Source organism: Megalopta genalis, chromosome 6, assembly GCF_051020955.1.
Source record: "Megalopta genalis isolate 19385.01 chromosome 6, iyMegGena1_principal, whole genome shotgun sequence".
Lineage (NCBI taxonomy): Eukaryota > Metazoa > Arthropoda > Insecta > Hymenoptera > Halictidae > Megalopta > Megalopta genalis.
The window spans coordinates 1,769,270-1,795,574 of record NC_135018.1 but is presented as its reverse complement, the minus strand read 5'-3'; the positions used below and the strand labels follow the sequence as shown (position 1 = coordinate 1,795,574).

General features: G+C 38.8%; 1 protein-coding gene across 2 annotated transcripts in view; it reads right to left on the bottom strand.

Moving 5' to 3' along the window:
• The window catches only part of LOC117225610 (mannosyl-oligosaccharide alpha-1,2-mannosidase IA-like), a 183,103-nt gene that overhangs the window by 57,803 nt on the left and 98,995 nt on the right, over positions 1 to 26,305 (bottom strand). The window contains exon 3 of one of the 2 annotated variants that reach the window (XM_076522682.1): positions 74 to 2,072. The exons of the other annotated variant lie outside the window; for it this stretch is intronic. Within the exon in view, the coding sequence (XP_076378797.1) occupies positions 1,914 to 2,072 (159 nt within the window). The 3' untranslated portion in view covers positions 74 to 1,913. Of the gene's footprint in view, positions 1 to 73; positions 2,073 to 26,305 lie in introns of those variants that run through there. 2 annotated transcript variants of the gene reach the window in all.

The following is a 26,305-nucleotide window of genomic DNA, read 5'->3' as shown; positions in this document are numbered from 1 at the left end:
CTTTGATATTTTACTAAAACTTGATGTATTACGTGCAATTATTAATTCTCGTACACATAACAACGTAATAAAAACTTATCAACGCCCATTCTTGCGGTGGAAATTGATTCTTCGGTTCTAAATTTCTTGTAAACAATTTGTTCAGTTCACTAAATAAACATGCAAGCGTGTACCATCGATGGTACACGTGGCACGGAACGTGTTAATACATTTCGAAATGTATTAATAACCGTTGTTGACAATGCATGATTGAGATCGATCGAAGATTTATTTTTATTTTTTATTTTTTTTTTAGTTGATTACTATTCCTATTCTGAATTTTTGTTATAACTTCTTAACCCTTTCGCTACGGCGGTTCAGTCCGCCGTAGCGCCACTCCTGAACGGAACCACCCGCCGAAATTGTGCACATTGCGCGTGGATAGTGTATTTGGGAAGAAAAGGGATTTTTCTTTAAAACAATATAGTTATAATTTCTGCATAAGGTATAAAGTTATTTAATAGGTAAAAAAAGTTTCATTAACAATGGAAAAAGTGAAGAAATAATATATATAATATACAGTAATAAAATAAAATATAATATTCATAATACAAAACATAATACATAATAATTAGTCCTAAAGTTAGTACTTTCGATTTTCTATCCCTTTATGACATGTAACACAATAATAATGGGAAATGCAGGTAGAACAAATATAACTTGAATGGTGTGTCGTTTATTTCGGACTGTCGTTTGTTTGTTTCGTCAAAAGATTCACGCAATAGTAACAAGAGGCGGTGCAGTCCAAAAATTAGGTCGCGATTTTATCAGCATGTCGGATATATCCGGCGTTCGGCTCCGCGAGTGTTCATATGGATGACGGATATATCCGTCGTTCGGAGCGAAAGGGTTAATAAAGCTCTATATGACTTATGTTTACATAACATTTTTTTCTTACTTTGTGCCATAGAATACACTAACAAAGTTTGAACATTAAAACCTGGGACACCCTGTATAACCGGTGGACACGGATCAATTAGAATTTCTTATGAATGAATTAAGCTTACGGAAATGTGTTAATTCGCTTGTGAATTTATTTATTAACCCATTAACTGCTACATTTCTTTCTCTTTTTTAATTTTTCAAGGGATAGATTATGCATCTGCACACGAAGCTGTGTAACAATATAATTCAAAGTATGTTTTGTTGTTAAAATATTTTATATTTTTTAAAAAGTCCCAAATGGGGATCGTGGCAGATTGCACGAATAAAAAAGAAAAAGAAGAGATTTTTTTACTGCGTGAAAAACAAAAGACTGAGTAAGCAACACGTGGTTACTATAACCTCTAAATTACATATTTATGTATTATATCATGTACGTAAATAATTATCAAATAATTTATTCAGACATGATAATTTCGTCGCGTTCAATTTACAGATGATTTCCAAATTTGTTCACTCGTCGAAAAGAAACGAAACACAAAATACACGCCGTCCGCCATAAACAATATCGACTGACGTGCATAAAATGACATTAAACTGCCGAGTGGTGTACGTAAAATTCCAAAATCGCCAAAATGGTGATCGCGGCAGTTAATGAGTTAAGTATACACGCGGCCGAAATTCGGATAAATCTTCGCGACCGTGCGCGTGCATCCGCGTGCACGAAAAATTACAAGATTACCGCAGAAAATATCGCAGCTTATCAAAATGCTTTCTGAAGGGACAAGCTCGGCCGCGATAAATTTTTTCCCAAATAATCGATAGCCAATCGGGGGGAGTTAATGTGTACGAACGGGGGTTCCGAGGCTCCAAATTCTTCGCAGCTGCGCGCGATACCTATAATAACTCACTTTCCGGCTGTTTAATGGTGATGCATTATCGGCCGCGGTGCCTAAGGTGCTTCGACAAGCTCACTAAATTTCGTTTAACACTCACCGTGGGCCCTCTCGGTTCCGGTATTTAGCGAATCCTTCTCTCTCTCTCTTTCTCTCTCTCTCTCTTTTGCCTTTTTGTTCCTCGCCGTTGCACTTTTTTCGCCGCGGTAGCCCCGCGAATGTTCCGCATTTAGGAAAACTGTTATTGACATTTACCTGAAACAGAAAGTAAAACGATTTATCGGTTGATTCGATAGTTTCCGATTTCTGTGGTTGCAACAGCGTTTTACGAGGGAGAAACACGGGAAAATTGTGGAGAGCCGGCGAATACGCAAATATTTGCAAAATATTTCATTTTGTCGCTTCTAGGAATCTAAGAGATTAATTGTACAAAATGTTGTTTTGGTTTTGCACAGTGAGATTGTGACATTTTTTCCCGGAAAATGGGACGCGCAAAATTTGGAAGCATTTGCGTCAAAGTTTGAAAATGTTAACGATCTTGTTTCATTTTCGAAGACAATTGTATTATGTTATTTCAGAAACAATGTATCAGAATAGATGCAACTTATCAGATAAATACGTTTCACATTGTTTCTAAAATTATTCGGTGTAAAAATGTTAATTGACCAAAAATGTACATACGGTAAATTCTGCCTAATTTTCCTTCAGCATTTAGAGTAACTTCTCTTTAATTGCGCACAACAAAAGTGACAACGGAGGGACAATTGCAGAGAATTTGTCGTATTTTATATTTCCAAAATATTTAAATCTGTCGCTTCTGGGAATCTAAGAGATTAATTATACAAAATGTTGTTTTGGTTTTGCACAGTGAGATTGTGACATTTTTTCCCGGAAAATGGGACGCGCAAAATTTGGAAGCATTTGCGTCAAAGTTTGAAAATTTTAACGATCTTATTTCATTTTCGAAAACAATTGTATTATTATTGTTATTACAGAAACAATGTATCAGAATAGATGCGACTTATCAGATAAATACGTTCCACATTATTTCTAAAATTGTTCGGTGTAAAAATGTTAATTGACCAAAGATATACATACGGTAAATTCTGCCTAATTTTCCTTCAGCTTTTACAGTAACTTCTCCCTAATCGCGCACAACAAAATGGACAATTTCAAGTCGAGGGACAATTGCAAAGAATTTGTCGTATTTTATATTTCCAAAATATTTAATTCTGTCGCTTCTAGGAATCTAAGACATTAATTATACAAGATATTTTGGTTTTGCACAGTGAGATTGCGACATTCTTTTCCCTCGGAAAATGGGACGCGTAAAATTTGGCGTTTGCGTCAAAGTTTGAAAATGTTAACGATCTTATTTCATTTTCGAAAACAATTGTATTATTATTGTTATTACAGAAACAATGTATCAGAATAGATGCGACTTATCACATAAATACGTTCCACATTATTTCTAAAATTGTTCGGTGTAAAAATGTTAATTGACCAAAGATGTACATACGGTAAATTCTGCCTAATTTTCCTTCAGCTTTTACAGTAACTTCTCCCCCTAATCGCGCACCAAAAAAGTGGACAATTTCAAGCCGACGGACAATTGCAGAGAATTCGTCGTGTTTTTAAGACGAGACCTGTTCCGGAAGATATAAAATCACGTCGGTCATTGCAACGCGGTCGAAACAAATGCCCCCTCGAAGAGGGTGTTCAAGAGGTTAACGGAAGTCGAACGAGGACATAATTATTCAAGAATTACTGTAATCGCAGAAGCGGCGCGAAACCGATAACGAAACTGGGGCGAGAAACAGACGCGCGAGAAGCGCGGAGCAATAAAACCGGGGAGTAAAAAGCGCAGCGGCGTGAGGTAAAGGGAAGAAAATGAAGCAGAAAGAAGAGCAATTAACGGCGAGCCCAATGGGAGAAACAAAACGGGAATTCAGAGCGGGGGGAGAGAGAGAAAGAGAGAGAGAGAGGGATGGAATAACGGCGTTGCTGGCGTACGAGAGAACAACGGATGAACGGACAAAACTTTAAGCCAGTTGCTGAAGCAAGTGGAACGAGTTAACGAAGAGAGACCGATGCTTAAAATTAGCCGGATGAAATGCTTAGACGAGGCGAAGTCTACTCAACGAATTTCTAGTTCCTTTTTTCTCGTCAGAAAAACAGCGAAACCTTTGTCGCGCGAACGCGACATTGCCTTGCGTTACAAGCCGGTTAACACGTTCCGTGCCGAGCTTTTTTTACTCGAATCTTCACACTTTGATATTTTACTAAAACTTGATGTATTACGTGCAATTATTCATTCTCGTACACATAACAACGTAACAAAAACTTATCAACGCCCATTCTTGCGGTGGAAATTGATTCTTCGGTTCTAAATTTCTTGTAAACAATTTGTTCAGTTCACTAAGTAAACATGCAAGCGTGTACCATCGATGGTACACGTGGCACGGAACGTGTTAATATCGAAACGGCGAAGACGTTTGTTCGGCAGCACGGTATACATTTTTAATAACTTTCTAATGTTTACGAAGCCATCCAAACGCTGTCCAGCGACGACAGAAAAGCTTCGCGAGACGAGCGAGTGGAAAAAGAGGAGACCGTCGAACAGAAATTTCGACTGCTGCGAACGAGACAAAGTTTCACGATTTTTCCACTCTGCTCGCGCGACCGTGAATATAAACAGGTTTCCCCGAACGAATTTTCCCCCATGGTCCACGGAACCCATAGAAAATCTACGACAGTTCAGACGCGGCTTTCGTCTATCCTCGCGAAATGAGTAGCGGCGCGGCGACCAAAAAACGGAAGCCGCGTCGTTCGAAAAAATCGTGGGGAAAAGCGCAACTTTGCGTAGGAGGCAGGAAAGAAGATACCGTGATCGTTCAAACACAATTCCACGTGGAACAAGAACATAGCAAATGTAAATGATCGATAGGAGAATACAAAGAATTTCTCCCGGAAAAAATATCCGCTCGCGAGCTCGCGAAGCTCGCGCATTCGTTCCCACGATACGGTTCGGCAACATCAAAATTCCTTCCGCGTAATAATCTCGTCCCGAGACTAATCTTGGCGAACTTCCGCGCGCAACTACTACGTCGTCCCGAAGATAAGGCTAAACTTCCCGGATTATTTATTCCTCGTGGAGCTGCGTGCGCCGCGGGCATCACGCGCGAAACACTTTGTTATCCCGGCGCATTTCACCGGCTTACGCGAAAACTGCCGCGACGGGGACTCGTTCGCGAAACTTTTCGGCTTCTCAAAACCGGGGACGGGACAAGAGATTAATTAGAACGAAGAGAGAACGGTCGCCGCGCGGAGGAAACTCGCGTCGAAACGCGCAATGCCGTTCTCTTTCTTGACCGTGCTCCTGCAAGAGCGATCGTAACGAACGCAAATTGATACGATTTTTAGTCGCCTCTTAACTCTTTGGAGTTCGATTTATTTGTCGTTAATTCGCGTACACGCGAAGTCAAGATTATTCGCCGTTCTTCTGTATGCACAGCAAATAATTCTCCCGAATTGTCCTTCGATGTTTCCCTAATTCGCGCTCGGACTGCGCACAAAAGTGCACAATTTGGAAAAAGGAGATACGATTTTTCGTATCGTTTTCATAATTGTTGACTATCGGTAACTATAAAAACAAGCCGAGAGGCTCGAACAATCGCGTCTCCGCTTCCCAAATTGTCCAGTTTGGTGCGCAATCCGAGCGCGAATTAGGGAGAAATTACCGTAAAATACAGAGCGGCGGAGAAACGCGCTATGATAAACCGCGCGCATTTTTCCGTTCGGCACGCGGTCGTAAATTGCCCGGGAATATCGCCCGTTGTTTCGAAACAACAAACAACATTCACGGTGACGAGAAAATTGCGCGCGGCTAATCGCGAACGGATTCGATTTCGGGGCGCGATAGGAACAGAAGCAACGGGTGGAACTTCATCGTTCGCGGATAAGTTTTGCACGCGGAACGGCCAACTAACTGCGTTAACGATCTGCCGGCGCAATTACCCGTAATTGAAGGGGATTCATTTAACCGCAGCCATTACGGAACTCGTAAAGCAAGGCGATAAACGGGTGGATAGATAAATATTGAGTGACAGGAAGGGGTTTCGATACCGGCTCTCGAAAGTCCGTTCGACATCGTCCGCTCACTCGGCCGAACGATTATCATTAGACAGGAATACTACTCATTAGGTAACATTCTCGCGTTAACTGCAAATTTACGATTCCCATAAAACCGTGTTCTATTCGCTTTTTTGACGCGGCCGCCTCGGCTCGGTATTTGTGGGGGCGCCGCGTTAACTGTAATTTAACACAAGGTTTAACCCGACGTTTCGCGTGTGTCCGTTTCTACTTTCGTGCATCGAATCGCCGCGCACGGAGGAACACATATTTTCTTGAAAAAGAAACTTGGCTGTGCAACGGTGCCCAATGGTAACGCGCCTATGCGAAATAAAGAGAGTTAATTAAGTTATACGAACTCGTTCTCTTAGTTTTCGGTTCGTTGTTTTCTCGTGCTCGTTTTTTTTTTGTGCTTCGACTGCATCGACGTTATAATTGTTATAATTATTATTTAGTATCCACGTTCTCGTCGCTTTTCACGCTTATTGCCGGAGAAATTAATTCACGATGTTTATTACGGTTCGATACGATTCACTGTAAAATTTGCCAATCCGCCAATTCGACGGATTCTGTAGAAATACGTAAACTAGATATTGATCGAAAAAATTAGGAAGCCCAGAGAGATATAAATGTGTTCGAATCGTGTCACGTGGCCTCTGAATTTCCTTCGAATCGTGTCACGTGGCCTCCGAATTGCCTTCGAATCGTGTCATGACCCACCGAATTGCCTTCGAATCGTGTCATGACCCTCCGAATTGCCTTAGAATCGCATCATGACCCTCCGAATTGTCTTCGAATCGTCTCATGACCCTTCGAATTGCCTTCGAATCGTCTCATGACCCTTCGAATTGCCCTCGAATCGTGTCATGACCCTCCGAATTGCCTTCGAATAGTGGCACGTGGCCCCCGAATTGCCTTCGAATCGCGCCACGTGGCCTCCCAATTGCCTCCAAATCGTGGCAAAAAATTAGAAATAAAACGTTAAGTCACCATTTTTACTCTAGCAATGCTACAACAGATTTTCTATCGACTCGATTCAGTTTCAAAACGAAGATCGTACTACGAAAATTATTAAAATTCTCTAAGAAGCTTACGCGACGAAAGAATCTTGCGCCAGGAGATCCGCGTTCGGTCGAACGTGAATTCATAGAATTCAGCGGGAACGCCGTCGATCGACTCGTGTAACGATTGTTAACGACGGTACGAAGCTCAACGAAAGGTGGCAGTAAAGACTGTCGCGAGCCGTGAAACATGCCATACGTCGCGAGATATCCAGCAGGAAATCGACCGCGAAATGACCGTAAAAACGGAACGGAGTTGCGGGGATTGGAACGAGACCGTTTTTACGAGTGCTATAAATCCGATCGCGATACAAGGTATACACAGAGATATGTAGGTAAATTCGATTTATGGCAGGCGATAAATAATACCGCGGAGACACGTTTCAATTACTCTAAACGATCCATGTCCCGGGAGGATATCCGCGCACTTCGACGCCCATCGCGATCCTCTGCCTCCCGCAATTCCCCCGGTTTCACAATCCTAATCGAGAGGCTGCGACAACGAATAATAGAAATAGCAATTATTTTGTTCGCCTGCATTGCCTGCTACAACAAATTCTCCCTGATTTTCCTTCAGTTTGGAAGCAAAGAGCAAAATGAAGCAAAGAGCCTTGCACCTCTTTTTTTATAGTTGATCGATGGGTGCGGCGACTTTCGAGCTTTGCGCCTCGTTTTTATAATTGTTGACAACGGGTAATTATAAAAATGAGTCGTGGGGCTCGAGTAATCGTATCTCCTCTTCCCAAATTGTCCACTTTTGTGCACAATTTGAGCGTCAATTAGGGAGAATTTATTGCGTTTTCTCAATCTAATTTTTCTCTAAAACTGAGCCTCAAATGAAAAAATGTTATTCTTTCCTTTCTTTTCCTTCGCCTTTTGTTTGCATGTAGAATCACTTCCCCGACCAGTAGCACCACAATCTTGGCTATAGTGATCGTGACATGTAATTCCTATATGTCGTTAACATCATTTTTTATGCGGAAGATCGACTTGCGAAAATAAAAAATAACCTTTGAGACTATTGTTGCTCGCAACGAGTACCATATGATACAGTACTAAAAATTACAGTACAAAAAGACAGACAGAAGCTTGATTTTCAAGGCCAAGATCAATCTTTCCGCGAAGTTTCTTTTAACAAATCACCGCCGAGGACCAGTTGTACCACGATTTTGAGTACAGTGATCATGACATGTAATTCTTATATTTCGTTAACATCATTTTTTCTGCGAAGGATCCATTTGCGAAAATAAAAAATAATCTTTGAGACTATTGTTGCTCGCAACGAGTACTATATGATACAATACTAAAAATTACAGTACAAAAAGACAGACAGAAGCTTGATTTTCAAGGCCAAGATCAATCTTTCCGCGAAGTTTCTTTTAACGAATCATCGCCGATTCAGCGACGATCGCTATGGTGGTCGTGACACATAATTTAAAAAAACACCCTGCTCCTCGCGAACATAAATTAGCGTTATGTTCGTTCCATCCGGCCATTAATTCCATAGAACGACAACCTCGCGATAGATCGCACAGCGAAGAAACGTTGTCGCGACGAATCGGCGATCTAGCCGATTGATTTCCGTGTCTGTGCGCGGCCAATAAAGCGTCATTGACAAATCCGGCGGACAAATGGCGGACAAAACGGTTCGCAAGTAACGTTCTAAATTACGGGACACGGTATAACCGGTAGTAAAATGAAATTTGTCAGTGCCGCGAACCGGTTTGATCGCCGTGATTTATGGCCGCGCACCGCGGTATTAGCGCATGAATGGTGACTCCCTCGTTTTCTTTTCGCTAGGCCCCGGGTACGGCTCTCTGTTATACTGCGCCCGGTTTCATGCGGGAATAATTACTTTCGGCTGTGATTTATCGGTTATTAATAGTACGACCGACTTGTCATCGGCGGGCTACGGAAATGAGTACGGGATGGTATTTTTGTTGTAAGCACGCGTTTTTTACCACCAAGCTGTGGCGACGCGCAGTGTGGAGCATCGGGTTCATAAAGCTGGTTGAGATACTATAGTATTTTGTTGATCGTGACGTACAATTTTGATACACCCCGTAGATCGCCGATCGAAAGTCTCGTTTAATCGCCGCGCCGCGTGACTAATTTATATATATAAAATGTAATAAATGTAATAAATATAGTAGATATAAATATAAATATAAATATAATAAACATAAATATAGTAGATATAAATATAAATATCAATATAATAAACATAAATATAGTAGATATAAATATAAATATCAATATAATAAATATAAATATAGTAGATATAAATATAAATATCAATATAATAAATATAAATATAGTAGATATAAATATAAATATCAATATAATAAATATAAATATAGTAGATATAAATATAAATATCAATATAATAAATATAAATATAGTAGATATAAATATAAATATCAATATAATAAATATAAATATAGTAGATATAAATATAAATATCAATATAGTAGATATAAATGTAAATATAAATATAATAAATATCAATATAGTAGATATAAATGTAAATATAAATATAATAAATATAAATATAGTAGATATAAATATAAATATAATAAATATAAATATAGTAGATATAAATATAAATATAATAAATATAAATATAGTAGATATAAATGTAAATATAATAAATATAAATATAGTAGATATAAATATAAATATAATAAATATAAATATAGTAGATATAAATATAAATACAATAAATCCTTCACAGCTACAATGCGATCGTGGCAATTTTTTAAAAGAAAGAAGAAAATTTATAGTTATCCGAGTCCAAAGATCACAGTTACGTCAAAAATTACACAGGAAACAATCATCGACGGAAAATAGATTTTCATTCGCATAAAGTGTTAAATTAATTCTGCATCTCGAAGAACACCACTTTCCCTAATCGATTAAAAATCGATTAAAAATTAACAACCTCGAAGATAAAAGATTTCACATCGTCCGATAGAGAAAATGAGGGAATTTGCAGGCGACGAGCGCGCGAGAGACAGCGCGCACGTTTCAATAACCACCGGGCTTAAAAATTACACCGTTTTCGAATCGAACAGCGGCGCAGAGTAATCGGGGAAAATATGATTTAGCCGGGCAATTACATCGTATTACCGAGGGACCGTTGCCCCGCGCCGGCCGTTATCGCCGATACGGCTCTGGCCGGAATTTACATTCTTCGGTGGTACGCAAGTTTTAATTATACGAAAACAGAGGGCCGCGTTTATCCCTAATCAGCGCGGAGCTTTCTAAACTCCCCCCCGCCGGCTGGGTCAATTTCATAACGTTGCGTCAACGCGGCGACACGGGGTTAAATTTGACGCGCAATAAATTCCCGGTTAGTCGCCGATAATCCATTCGAGTGGAGATTATCGACGATTTGGCTATTCAACGGGACTCGCTCGGATTGTCGCGACGAAGAATAATAAGTTCCACATCGCGCGAACGGGACCCGTTACGTTTCCACGGTCGTCGCGCGGTAAATTAACCCTTTGGGCTCGAGCGGTGACTCTGAGGCACCGCTAAAATTTGTTACGTCGCGTTTGAAAATAATTTTTGTATCGACCAAATTTAGATTTACAAAATTGTTAAGAGCGTAATTGTTGCGTGACTCCCAACAGTCAATTTCATATGCATAAAATGCATTTTGTCATATAAAATAAAAACACTGTTAGTTAGAAAAATGATATTTATTATTAATATTTACAGTTAAAATAGCTTCGAGTGCAAATATTATATTAGTTATATTATTATAGTTATTATTATTATTACTATTATTATTATTATTACTACTATTATTATTACTATTATTATTATTATTATTACTATTATTATTACTACTATTATTATTACTATTATTATTATTATTACTACTATTATTATTACTATTATTATTATTATTACTACTATTATTATTACTATTATTATTATTATTATTATTATTAATTATTTATTACAATTATCTCGCTATAAATAGACGGCTCAGCCGATCGATGTAAGTCCATTAACCTTAAAATTGAGATACTCGAGAATTTCGCTAATTAGTTATGAAAAGACGTAACAACGTCGCTAAGTAATGCAAAGCACAATTTTTATTATAATTTGACGATGTTTAATGCAGTAAGTAGGAAAATCGATGAAACGAACATGTAAAAACACGTGAATATGTAGCAGCCTTAAATAGGGAACGCGAGCGGCATGATGAAATCTTCTTTCCGTTCTCCTTTTTTCAACCATATCCTCGCAGGCTGAAATTTGTAGTTTCATACTCGAGAAGTTTCGCGCCTTATGAACAGAAAGCGCTGACTTCAAATGAAGAATAAGAACCTCCTGCCTCGGGAGTTTGTTTCTTTTTTCTTTCCCGTGATTTTATTTCCTCGCGAGAGACCGATGAAAAACGAAATTTCGCAGATCCGGTAGATTCCGCGCGAGATTTTCGCGAACAGGCGAAAAGTCCGTGAAAATTTACTGTCGCGTTTTAGCTCTTATTTGTTATTATAATACTATTATTTATAACCGATTATATCCTATTTATTATATTACTATTATTTATATCCGATTTATTACTATTTATTACTATTACTATTACTATTATTACTATTATTATATTATATATGTATAATAATAAATAGTAATAAATATTATATATATAATAATATATATAATATTATATATTATTATTTATCCGATTACTACTATTTATTAGTTGTCCGAGTCAACATTTTCCTCGATTTTAAAATTCAATGTTGAAAATGCAATTTCGAAGTTGCACAAGGAACTAAAATTACAGAAGTCTATAATCGCCGTCGCACAGTAATGCCTCTCTAATTGACACGCTCAGTTTATCCACAAAAATGGACAATTTAGGGAGAGGAGATACGATTATTCGAGCCTTGTCAACGAGTTGTCATAAAAACGAGCTACAAGGCTCGAATAATCGTATCTCCTCTTCCCAAATTGTCCATTTTTGTGGCTAATCTTAGCGTCGGTTAGGGAGACATTACTGTATTTGACATTCGTCTCCGAGCAAATCGAAACTCCAATAAGGAGTAAAAAAAAAAAAGAACTTAAACTCAGATATACGTTCGCGTCGTATCGGCGAGGCTATATTTCGAGAATAGCGGTATCGAATGGAGATTGAACCTAATAAAATTGCGTGTCGAGCGCGAGCAATCCGCGGTCGGCAATCCATAAAAGAGCTCGATTTCAGACGTCTGGATATCACGCGAGCTCTCATCGGTCTCTCTCATTGGTCGCTGCTTTTCGTTAATGACTCGTAAACAAAATCGCGGATCGCATCTGCGCCGTGGAAAATGTTACTTCCAACGATCTCGGGAACCCCTCGTTTCCCGGAGATAACATAATTCTGGAACACTCGGTATAAGATCAAAATCCGCAAAAATGCGGTTCATTTGTTCGATTTACGATATTATATATATATATAATATAATAATAATTATATATATATATATATAATTATTATAATATTATTATATTATATAATTTATTTAATATATATGATTATATAATAATAATAATATAATATAATAATATATAATATATATATATTATTATATATTATATATATTATTATATATATTATATCACTCCCGGAATTCACTAATTTTTGACACATTTCAAACTGCATTATTCTTCACGAAAAAACGAATCGTTTCTCCGCAGGAAATCGAAGAAAAATAGTGGACACGAGTAGCGGACTTCTTAGTGGACAATAACAGCGCACAATTCGAGCATCGATTAGGAAGACTTTACCGCACAGAGTGTCCCGAAATTACGGCATTTCCGGTAAACGAAGCATCACCAAGCTCATCTAAAATAACTTTCCCCTTAATTCTCGATTTCCAAAAACGCTTTCAAAGATGGCGACCGTAATAGAAGCGAGTGTCCCGACCGACGCCTGTAAACAGTTTCCCTCTCGAAGGCGAGTGGATTCGCCACGGCGATAACCAGAGCCGTCTGGCATTATTCGCAGAGACGAATTAAACAATCGATCACCGTTGGCGAGTAGAAACAAAAGGAGAACGCGCGCGAGAGCCAGCCGCGGCGCGGCGGTGCTATAAATCAATCGCGCGACGGTGGCGGGATGCTCGTGGAAGGGCCGCGCAAAGAATCGAAGCTCTGAGGTGAAACTTGCCGAGGCGGGTCGAGGCGGGTGAAATTTTTGCGCGCCCCGGGGACGCGCCGTTGACAGTCGCAGGGTCAACGAGGGGTACCACCGATAATGACGGGGGCGTCCCGTGGCAGCCGCTATTTTCACGTTGTCATGATCGATGCACCGTTTGATGTGGAACGTGACCGGCGCGGTTCCCTTAACGAATGGAGTTCCGTGACGGGGTGACGGCTCGTGACGAGCGACACGAGAATCCGCGTAGCGTGACTCCGGGCCCTCGGCATTGGCGTCGTTATAACGCGGTGTCATGCTAATTAATTAGCCGCTTATACGGGCTATTACTAAAACGCTCGGCTTCCGGAACTCTCGCGGGTGAATCGCCCGTAACCTCGACGCGAATTAGAAAGTTCGGGGCACCCGTTTGTCCGCGGCAATCGACCTCTTTGTATTTAGGCGCCGGCGCGGGATACATTTGGAATTTCGTGTTCTTACGCCACGGCAGCGTCGCGGTTTATTCGCTGTCGAACTGGTCGGCGCGAGGATCCCGCCTTGAGGAGCGAGCGAAGGGACCTCGCGGTGGTGTACGTTGCTTTTGGAAGCAACGAAAATAATTTTTAATGCATATGATTACTCGTGATATAATGTAAATTATAGTAACGATTATGGTAACGAGTAATTATAATATATAATTATAGTAACGATTATAGTAACGAGTAATTATAATATATAATTATAGTAACGATTATAGTAACGAGTAATTATAATATATAATTATAGTAACGATTATAGTAACGAGTAATTATAATATATAATTATAGTAACGATTATAGTAACGAGTAATTATAATATATAATTATAGTAACGATTATAGTAACGAGTAATTATAATATATAATTATAGTAACGATTATAGTAACGAGTAATTATAATATATAATTATAGTAACGATTATGGTAACGAGTAATTATAATATATAATTATAGTAACGATTATAGTAACGAGTAATTATAAAAAAATATATATATATATATAATTACTATTATATAATTATTATACTATTATACTATTATACTATTATACTACTACATACTACTACTACTATTATACTATTATATAATTAATTATAATATATAATTACTCGTCTTTCCAAAGCTTCGTCTCTCGACAGTTACATCGATTTTGTATCCAGCTTCGATCGAAGTCTCGCGTTTTTTATGCTAGTACAGTAAATTCTCCCGAATTGACGCTGAAATTGTACACAGAAATGGACAATTTGGGAAGAGGAGGTAAGATTATTCGAACCTTGCACTTCGTTTTTATAATTGTTCGCAATCGGAAAGTATAAAAATAAGCTGCGAGATTCGAATAATTTTATCACCTCTTCGCAAATTTTCCATGTTTGAGTACAATCTGAGCGTCAATTAAGGAGAATTTACTGTAATACCAAACCCTTATCATTACTATTATATATCATTATTATTATTATTATTATTAATCATACTACTTTGGTCATTTTTTGTGATATTGTATTCTTAACCTACTCATAATAGTTATTTATTGCATAGAACTGCACTTTATCGTACATAAAACTGTCTGTAGCAAATAACGATCAGCCTAATTCAACCTAAAAAAGGCTCGAGTAATAAGTAATATAAATTGTAATAAGCTAATAATAAGCGAACAATCGTATTACCTGTTCGCAAATTTTCCATGTTTGAGTACAATCTGAGCGTTAATTAGGGAGAATTTACTGCAATACCAAACCCTTATCATTACTATTATATATAATAATAATTATTATTATTATTAATAATCATACTACTTTGATAACTTTTGGTGATATTCTATTCTTAACCTACTCATAATAATTATTTATTGCATAGAACTGCACTTTACCGTACAGTCAACATACATAAAACTGTCTGTAACAAATAACGATCAGCCTAATTCAACCTAAAAAAGGCTCGAATAATTTCAACATCGAATTCCACGTCGAATAAATCTCCACTTCCCGAATTGTCCATTTCTGTGCACAACCTTAGCATCGATTAGGAAGAATTTACTATAGCAATTGCTAGTAAAATAAGAAAAAGTGCCAACGATCTTCCCTTAAAATAACGAATTCGAAATCGAACGGAATTGAATTATGCCGTCGCCGATAAGATCTCGACAAATAATTCTATTAAAGCGTGGTCGCGTTCTCCGGCTATCGGCCGCATTAATATTCGCAAAGATTTGCCCGCTTCGAGCAAGTCGCCGTTTCGTTCGCCGCATCGCGAAACTGTTCGGCGCAGCGGCGCGAATACGATTAAGCCTTCTCGTTCGTTCCGCCCGCGATTTCTTATCGGTGTAATGCGTCTGGTGTTAGCACAGCTACACAGTGACCGGCCCCCGACTAACTTTATTGGCATCCGCACACGCCATATCAATGGAACTTCCTTGATAGTCGCGGCGGAGGGATAAAGCAAAGGGTGCGAAGTAGCGATGGGCTCGAGAGCCCGGCGCGATCGCTTGCACACAGTCTCGGTTGTTGCGATAAATCGACTTCCTACTATTTGGAGAATGAAATTATGGATCGTGGATGAGATAGGATTAGGAAATATGCGAAGTATATCGAAGTTAGGAGAACGGGGAAGGTTTATCCGCGATTACGCGAGCGTTGTTTTCGTTCTTAAATTAATTCGTTTACACCTTCGCTTCTTTTCCTCTGCGGTAATTTTTTGAACGCGAAGGTTTGCTCGAATGAAATAATTTTTTTAAATGATTACTCGATAGGATGAATATATTTTTAATCCGATACTGGAGAAACAGATTTTTATCAACATTTCTAAGCGTTAAAAGAAAAGCAGCACGCTGGAAACGATTAAAAAATCACATTTTTCTCAAAATGTAAATGAAATATTTCCTTTTCGTGAAGTGATCACTTTCTACGATTGTTTATTAGTTTTTACTAATATTTATAATATTTACTCTAATTTCTATATTATAAATATTCTACGATTTCTTATTAGTTTTTACTAATATTTATAATATTTATTCTAATTTCTATATTATAAATATTCTACGATTGTTTATTAGTTTCTACTAATATTTATAATATTTATTCTAATTTCTATATTACAAATATTCTACGATTGTTTATTAGTTTTTACTAATATTATAATATTTATTCCAATTTCTATATTATGAATATTCTACGATTGTTTATTAGTTTTTACTAATATTTATAATATTCATTCTAATTTCTATATTATAAATATTCTACGATTGTTTATTAGTTTCTACTAATATTTATAATATTTATTCTAATTTCTATATTATAAATATTCTACGATTGTTTATTAATTTTTACTAATACTTATAATATTCATTCTAATTTCTATATTATAAATATTCTAATATCTATAGCTAACATTTATTCCGAACATCGCTAATTATCGACGCTCGCTACCAAATATTCCTCGACTCCGTGAAAATCGACGAGCGAAGAAAAGCGGGGGGAAATCAAATTGCCATAAAGTGACAGCGAGACCATGATCATCGCTCACCGTAACAGCATCCGCGCGCCGGTTCCACGCCGCGGAGTTCTAAAAGAATACCATCGGGAATTCGAGGATGCATCATGGAATTTCGTTAGCGCGCGCGATACGCTCGATCCCATCGCTATATTTCCGCGATCCCCTGCAAGCCAACAAATCGCGCGCAGCATTTTCGAGGCGGGTCGCGTATAAAGTAGAGGCTTTACTTACGCAGTTCCTCCTCGCAAACCTCCGGGCGGGTTACAGTTGCTAAGTCGTGTCGTAAACATTAATTTCCGCGGGCAGAATAACGGGGTTCATTATGGTATCGCGTATCAAATTTTCTGCAGGCGGTTAGCGCGGAAATTACGCTGAATCTCGTTAGATCGGAGAATGAAAATCGGCGAACTTTCGGCGGTTGTTAACGACTATATGTATAGAATGGAACGTTGCTGGTGCGCGGAAATTGGAGCACGATCCGCGATCACGTGGCCTCGCGGTTCGTGCATACGGTTCGCGCGTGCATCGAGAACTCGTTGGTTAACGTCAAATTGTATATAATATAACATATTATGTATCAATAATGTAACGTCGAAGTCCGTGACAAGCATCCAAAATTATTTATTATTTCTTTTGCTTTTATAAGAAAAGCAACTTGTTGTTTAATATTTCCGAAAATGTTGCACACGTAACCGGAATCGAATATTCAATAATTTTTCATTTATTTAGACGACCCTGTAAAGATTGTGAAGCAACGAATAGATCTTGCAATAATTGCAATTTCTGTCCATATAGACAAAACGTGGGGAAAATGTTGAATCACACAATGTGTATCGTGAAGTATAATGTCAATACAAGTATTAAATAATACAATAGCTATTAATTCATCTAATATAAGCAAAGAAACAAACCCTCAAGATCAAATAAGTGATGGGGATTTGAACAGGCTTTTGGTCCGCGATATCTAACTAATCATCCAAATGCTTTAATTCTTGTTGGGACTGCAATGACTATTGTCGCCGAATGAACGTGGAATAAATTGTTTTTAAATTTTCAAAAATTTCTGTCCAGTGAAACGGTTGATTTCTGTGCATTTCTTCCATTGTAAACGACATGGAAAATTAATCCATACGATCCATATTAAACTTCAGGACGAGCAACGAATCGGAATATAATATATATATATATAGAAATATAATATAAAAATATATATATAATATGTATATATATTTTTATATTATATATACATTCATATATTATATTTCTATATATATATATATATATTTTTATATTATATTTAATAATTATAAATTATATAAATAAATATAAAAAAATAATTATAAAATAATAAAAAATAATAAATATAATATATATATAATCGGAATATTATAATATATATTAATATTAATATTATATTATAATATGTTAATAATTAATATTATAATATATATATATTATATTCCGATTCGTTGCTCGTCCTGAAGTTTAATATGGATCGTATAATTTATATATATTATTATATTATATTATTATATATTATTATTATATATTATATTTATATAATTTATATAATATAGAAATTTCTTCTCCGGAAGGATGAACAAATGAAGCATAGCAACGTATCAATTAATCGATCGATTGCTAGGAAAACAATGATTTTCGTCGCGTTGAAATAATCGCGATAAGAGAGCACTGGGGCAGCGGGAACGGCAGATACGTCGCTTATTACCGAGGCCCGTTGTTACGATCCTCCGATCGAGTGTCCTTAACTCTCGCGGCAAGAACCGTATCCCATTAACGAGTCAGCGTTACACCACCGGCAGTGCTTAAATTAAAAGCTCAAAGATGCACGAGCCGCGTGTCCGACGGGCAATCATAATAAACATGTCCGCCACCGGAGAGACAATAATAAATACTGCACGGCGCAAGTGCAAACGACGCAACGCCCTAAATCACCGGAACGGTGCATCATGCCCCGGCTGTCTACGTTCTCTGCCGCGTTTGCCACCTTCCGCGAGACTTCCGCGAGAGTGAACGCAATTTCGCCGGCAAATGGAGTGCCCTGACGCGCGTCGCCAGCGAAATTCGGCTCCTTTCGTCGCGAAAGCCGAGTCTTCAAACGTTTTCCAACCCACCCACCCACCCCCCCCAAGCCTCCCCCTGCTTCTTTCTCCCTTCGTTGGACCGTAGTTCACTCCAAAGGGAAACCCTGAGTTGCCGTATTTTCCCGTAATTATTGAGAATGTGAACGATTCGATCGAACGTAGGGTACTTTTCCCCGGTTACCGTGGGGGAAACCAATTACTGTGCCATTCGTTTATTTTCGAGCTGTGTTAACTTTGTATTGGTCGTTGAATTCATTTAATGGTTTGTTTCTCGAAGCTGAACACGTAAAAAGAAGGAAGTTCTAAAAGTATTGAAAAAGATATTTCAATTTTTTGATATTGCATTTCTAGAAGTTATCTGTAGACCTTATGAAAAATATTAAGAAAATGCTCTGAACGAATAATAGAGATTAGTATAGCAATCTCTCTCTAATTCGCGCTCAGATTGTGCACAAAAATGGAAAATTTGGGAAGGGGAAACACGATTATATATAGTTTATATTATATTAAATATATTAATTGTATATATATGTATATAGTTTTTATAGTTATTATTATAATATAATTAATATTTATTTATTTTAATTATATTATAATATAATATAATTATTATATATAATATATATATATAAATATATATGTATGTATATCATAATAATTGTGAATATTATATAATAATTATATACATTAATATATAATTATATAATTATTATCTATAGTCTTCGAGAGACAATCGGTAACTATAAAAACGAGCCGCAAGGCTCGAATAATCGTATCTTTTTTCCCCAGATTGTCCATTTTTGTGTGCAATCGAAGCGTCAATTGGGGAGAATTTATGACTCGCCGGTCGCAGTCAATGCGAAATTTCCGTAAGAACAGTCACATTTACTTAATCCTCGGTTTTTCATTAATTTAAATCACACAGTACGCTGCCCATTACCATAACACGGCCGTAGCAGTACCAAAAGTTACGTAAATGTGACGTAAAAAGGTAATGTATCGACGAGCACCGTTCGATTCGCATCTCTCGCGGGAGCTCGTGGAAATAAACTTTCGCGTCGCAGAAATTTCGCGGTCTGCTCACCTCTCCTTCTTACAAGTAACACGTAAGAACAGCGAAAAGTAAAAATTTCGAGCTTGCACGCTTCCAACTTGAAGAAACAGCAGCAAGAACTTATTTACAGCGTTCTTGGAGAAGATGCTTCTAGCCAAAAAACGGCGTCGTTGCGTCATTGTCCAAGCATTTAACTGCGAATAATTGACCGCAACAGGAAAGCGATTTAGGGAGAATTTACTGTACTCCGCAAATACAGTAATTTCTCCCGGAAATTCCAAATTTCGGGTTGCTGTGAATTGCCGAATCGCCTTCGAATCGTGTCGACGTCACGTGGCCCCGAAATTGCCTTCGAATCGTCGAGATTCTCTGAAGAAAAAACAAAGGAAAGTGATTCACTCGATTTTCGAGAAGTTCGAAAAATCCACGGGTACGTTTTCGGCGGTTAACCTTTTAGGAATGGCTGAATTCTGCGCGAGACTATTTCTCTGGACGGCAGAGTCTGATGTGTACTGTACAGAGTCTGATACTGTATATACAGGGTGTCCCAAAAATGTCTCGCAATCCGAAGATCATTTGAAGCAACTTCTTCCTTTACAAAAATTTTCTCCGAGGCACCGTTAACGAGTTATTAACGAAAAACAGTGACCAATGAGAGGCGAGCTCGGCTGGCGCGAGGCGATCGAGCCAATGAGCGGAACTGGGCTTCGTGCGCTGGTTGGCTGGGCCGCCTCGCGTCAGCCGTACTCGATTCTTATTGGTCACTGTTTTTCGTTAATAACTCGTTAACGGTGCCTCGGAGAACATTTTTGTAAAGGAAGAAGTTGCTTCAAATGATCCGAGGAACCCGCCATTTCCGGATTGCGAGACATTTTTGGGACACCCTGTAGACTGTTGTAAATCGATGTGAAGACAAAAGAAGTGTGAAACAATGCATACGAAGACGATTATTTGGTTCAAACGATGAGCGAGTGAGCTACTAGAGCAAGCCACTATAGTGGCGCGTCGTCCAGAGAGATGACATCCGCGAAAGCCACTATAGTGGCGTGTCGTGCCTAAAAGGTTAACGACGACAGTTTGCACGGTTAACGCGGAGAAGACTGGCGGAACGACTGGATGCCGAGAGAATACCGCGCGGGAATAGTAGGTCGCCGGGAAGCGGCGATCTAATTATTCGGGACACGTCACACGGTTTTCAACGCCACCACGATTTCCGTCTTTGAAATTCTGCTGGGCGATCGTTGAAGATCGTGAACGAGGTACCGGGACACTCCGCGGCTTGGGGCACGACTGTTGCCGCCCTCGGCTGGACTGCGATAAGAGAAAAGAGGGTGGGCGGGCGGTCGGTACGAGGACCCTTGGTTCCTCTGCCTTTTGCATAATTCGCCCTGCGAGGAACAGCGTGGCTAATGAACTGTTAAACGAGCTCACGATTTCAGACTTGCCAGCAGGAACGGAAATTAATGCTGCGCGTGGGAAGGCTCGCGTTCAGCGCGGTGTAGGGCGACACGCGAGCTTCCGAACTCCTCTTCCCGCGAGTTTCGCTTAACTGCCGGTCTGTTTAGATAGACGGATTGACCTACTGACGATTTATAGGCCGAACACGCCGGTGCTCCGGCTTCTTGATTATCGGCCAACCATTCGAACAGGATGATAGGATTCGAAGGGTTCGCCACTCGATCCAATCGGGCGTGCTCGCGGGATCGCGCGCTATTTTAACGATGATTTCTGGATGCAATTTCTCGCGGAAATGTACGGAGGTGGGAATTGAAACCGGCGGATCCGAGGGTGCTAAGTCGCGATTTTTCGTGCCTCGCGGCACGTTTTTTTTAGGGAAACTCAGTGATTTGAAGGTAATTTGGAGGCCGCGTGACACGATTCGAAGGCGATTCGGCAATTCACAGTAACCCGAAATTTGGAATTTCCGGGAGAAATTACAGTGTTTGCAGAGTACGGTAAATTCTCCCTAATTGACGCTGAGATTGTACACAAAAATGGACAATTTGGGACATAAATGGACAATTTGGTGACATAACCTTGACAATTCGAGTCCTCGAATAATCGTATCTTTTTTCCCCAAATTGTCCATTTTTTTTTAACAGTCTAAGCAATCTGTCGATTAGCGTAATCGGACCGGGGCCGAGCCACAATGATCAGGCCCTTCGAGACAAGAAAAAAGGAAATTAACTTTCCGAACAATAATCTTGAAAACGATTCCGATGCTCTCCGGCCGACGAAACAGTTGCGCGAAGCGCCGCAGCGGCGGCGAAATTCTCCATCGAAAAGGGTATTTTTTAATTTTCTGCGGATTGTATACGATTGGTAGGTATCTTCTAAATGGCATACGCGCGAAACACGGGAACGTTTCCACTCGACGTCGAAGTGATCGGTCCCGCGAGAAATCTAGCGGTCTCAAGGCGCGGGAAATTGGAGGATATTGATTTCCCTGGAGGTAGCGGGCGCATATCTAAGAAAAAAAAAAAAGAAAAAAAGGAGAAGAAAAGAAAAGTGGACAAAGGGAGGAACGAGGCGACAGGAATATTTCATGATATCGTTGAACTTCTTCCTCCGGATGAATATTAAAAAAGTGAGCAACTTACGAGGCGGAAAGGATTTTCTCGTGCATTAAATGCGTTTAAGCCCGGCCTGACAGAATCACCGTAACCTTCTCACGCTAATTTCGAACTTTTCAACGAGCTTAATATATTCGACCGAGAAGAAACGGCGGGAATGAGATGATTCAATCCGTTTCTCGAGAAAAGGAAACTCGCGACCGATTTTAAACGTATCGTTCTGCTCCCGCGACGTCGGTGGGCCACTTATATGAGCCCCTTGGTTAACAAATTATGATAATTATATTGTAATAACTAATTATAATAAGTATATTGTAATGGCTAAGTATAATAATTATATTGTAATAACTATATTATGGTAACTAATTATAATAATTATATTATCATAACAAATGATAATAATTATATTGTAGTAGCTAAGTATAATAATTATATTGTAATAACTATATTATGGTAACTAATTATATAATAATTATATCATGATAACTAATTGTAATAATTATATTAAGGTAACTAATTATTATATAATAATTATATTATGATAACTAATTATAATAATTATATTATGGTAACAAATTATAATAATTACATTATGGTAACTAATTATTATATAATAATTATATTATGATAACTAATTATACTAATTATATTATGGTAACAAATTATAATAATTACATTATGGTAACTAATTATTATATAATAATTATATTATGATAACTAATTATTATATAATAATTATATTATGGCAACTAATTATTATATAATAATTATATTATAATAGCTATTTATACTAATTATTTAATTGCAATTTGAAATATTAAGGTATTAAAATTAAATATCTCCGCGTGCGTATTCAAGGTATGAACGGTGCCGAGTGAGCATTCCTGTCGAGGAAATTGCAATATTTTAACATGAATTTTGAAATGAATTCATCCGTGTTGTCAGCATCGAGTTACCGACGCTTTCCCATCGACGGCCGTTCGATTTTTGCTCAGTCTACGTTCGCGAGATGCCGCCGTACAGCTTCGGGAAACTTTTCCTAGATTTCAGATACCAGATTCATCCATTTTAATAAGGCAAACACACGGCATGCGAGAGTAATGAATATAAATCGGTGTCCAATACGCTCGCAACGGTGTTCCCACGAACTGATTCCGTTTTAGGAATACTTTATCCTTTCAAGTACACTGCCACTTACAGTCTTAGAAATAATTTACAGCTGTGAATGCGTAAATTCATGTTCGGTGAACTATATATTTATCGAGAGAATAATCTACTCGGAAAGAATATTTTTAATTACCAAAACTGTGATCATAGCAACGAGGACGTTTTTACTAAATAAGTTAGGGTAGTTGGAAAATTAATTTTTCACGTATTTATGTGGCAGCATTTGTGTGAAGTTACTTTGTGCACGAATGCTTACTTTTTGATAAACAATTAATATTAGATTTAATATTTATAATTAATCTAGTAGCTAAAATAAAAATGTCTGAATATTGCTTGCATTTGGTCGTGAAACATGAAATATCAGATTACTCGAAGAAAGATACCACACGCGACTGGAAAAAGATTATCATAAGCGACTGGAACCGTAAAAAAGCTTCGATGGCTAAGAATAGACACACGTCCGCAATGGGTAAAACAATTAAATCGCATCACCAACATATCCCGACCGGATTAATCGCCGTTCCGGTAGATTCTCTCGTCAAAAATTCTCGCTGTAAAAGATAAAATATAAGAAAAAGAAAAAATATATATATAATAATATAATAATAATATAATAATAATATAATTATAATAATAATAATATAATAATATATAAAAAAAGAAAAAAAGAAAAAAGAGAAGATAAAATATAAAATTTCCAGAATCGCATCGATTATCGAATAATAATAATAATAATAATAATAATAATAATAATAATAATAATAATAATAATAATAATAATAATATAATATATAAAAAAATAAATAAAAGATAAAATATAAAATTTCCAGAATCGCGGTAAATTTTGCGTTCGAACGTCGGAACGGCACAACAACGTTCGATCCGAAAGATCTCTCCAACTGCATACAAAATCGATGCAACCGCCGAGAGACGAAGCATCCGAAAGACTCTCGAGCCGCGTGCACGATAAAACGCTCGTAAATCGTCGTGCTCGTTCCGATCGGCAATCAGGATTCGTCGGTGCTCCTCCGCCGAATGTTTTAATTAGACCTGTTCGGACGAGTGCGGCCGGAAAGCAGCAGCGATCCCGACGAGTTAATTACGATGGCTCCGCGCGCCGCCGATATATTCATCGCGGTTCGCCGGCGATGCTCGGCGCATCAGCTCGAGAGCCGGAAAAACGGTGGAGTTTCTTGCGATTCGATACGTTCGAGTAGAAAGGATACTTCCTGTAAAAAGTAAGGGGCCATCGACGGGATGACGTCGATAAGTCGATAGCACTCTACGGATGGATTTTCAGGGCAAGCGCTCCGCGGCCGGGAGGGGCGCGCGCGAACGCCGCGCCGGATGATCCTTGAAGAGGGGCTCGCTCGTAATCCGGCAAAACCTCGAGGATAATCCAGTATACGCCGCGAGACGCTGGCAGAGGGCTGATCGAGACCCTTTTATCCGTTTCGGGACCGCCACCGCCATTTACGTGTCTGCTCGTTTCGCCTTATCTCGCCGCCGCTCGCGCCGCTTCGTCCTCCTGACCTCGCGTTAAAACGTCGCTCCGCGTCGTCGTGTTATCGGCCCCGCGGTCCTCGACCCACCCCCTTGCCACCCTCTTGCCTACATCACCGCCACCATGTACTCCGCCAGGATCTGGAAGGAAGCAAGTTTATCGGCAGACGAGACGAGGCTCGCGGAAAATCCACGATATGTCTGCATCGAAATCGATTATCCTTCGACGAGGACGATCCGTCGCTTCCACGCCGATAACCGGGGATCGCGTTTCCTGCTTCGCCCTTTCCTGCTGCAACGTTAATCAGATTTTATGAACGCGTCGGATCGGTCGCCGCGGGTGCCTTCTCTTTCCTGTCGGGAGATTGGCCGCGCGGACTTATTGGAGAAATCGGAAACGCGAGAGACGAGCGCGGCGAGATCGCGAGCGACGAAACTCGCGCGCTCCGGACGGGGGGAACGGATTTCGTTGTTTTCAATTGTTCGGCGGAGTTCGATCAAGTTTTGCCGAGGTTCCGAGTACGATGAACCGTGACGCCACCCAGGGTTCGGCTTGGCAATGTCGAGCCAGCTTGCATCTAAATGCAATTGATGTTAAAAATTGAGCTGAATGGAGGTTAAACTGAGGTTGACGATATCGAAAAGATTGCTTTCTACGACAATTCGTAACTATGAAAACGAACCGCAAGGCTCGAATAATCGTATGTCTTCTTCACGAATTGTTCATTTTTCTGGACAATCCGAGCGTCAATTAGAGAGACATTACTGTGTCTGGTTAATTAGACTGCGGACATTTATATGTCGATCAAATATATTCAGAGTATGTAAATGACACGCGTCGAATATTTATCGATAATACGTCGATAATACGTCCATCGAGAATACGCAAAGTGTACTCGAAAATATGTCCAAAACAATTTGATTACTTGAACGTAATAATAATAATAATTAATCATTATTTAAATTATAATATGTTGCGACTATATTTTCTATATGTTATCTTTGGCGTTAGTTGACGATGTTCATTGAATACGTCCAGGCAGCATTTTAAGTTCAGCAATTTCGAGTTCAGCGGCAATTTTTTCAAGTTCTTCAACAATCTCGCAGAATTTCACTAATTTTGGATATCTAAGGCGGGCATTACGATGCGAATACGATAATGTCTCTCTGATTGACGCTCGGATTGTCCACGAAAATGGACAATTTGGGAAGAGGAGATACGATTATTCGAG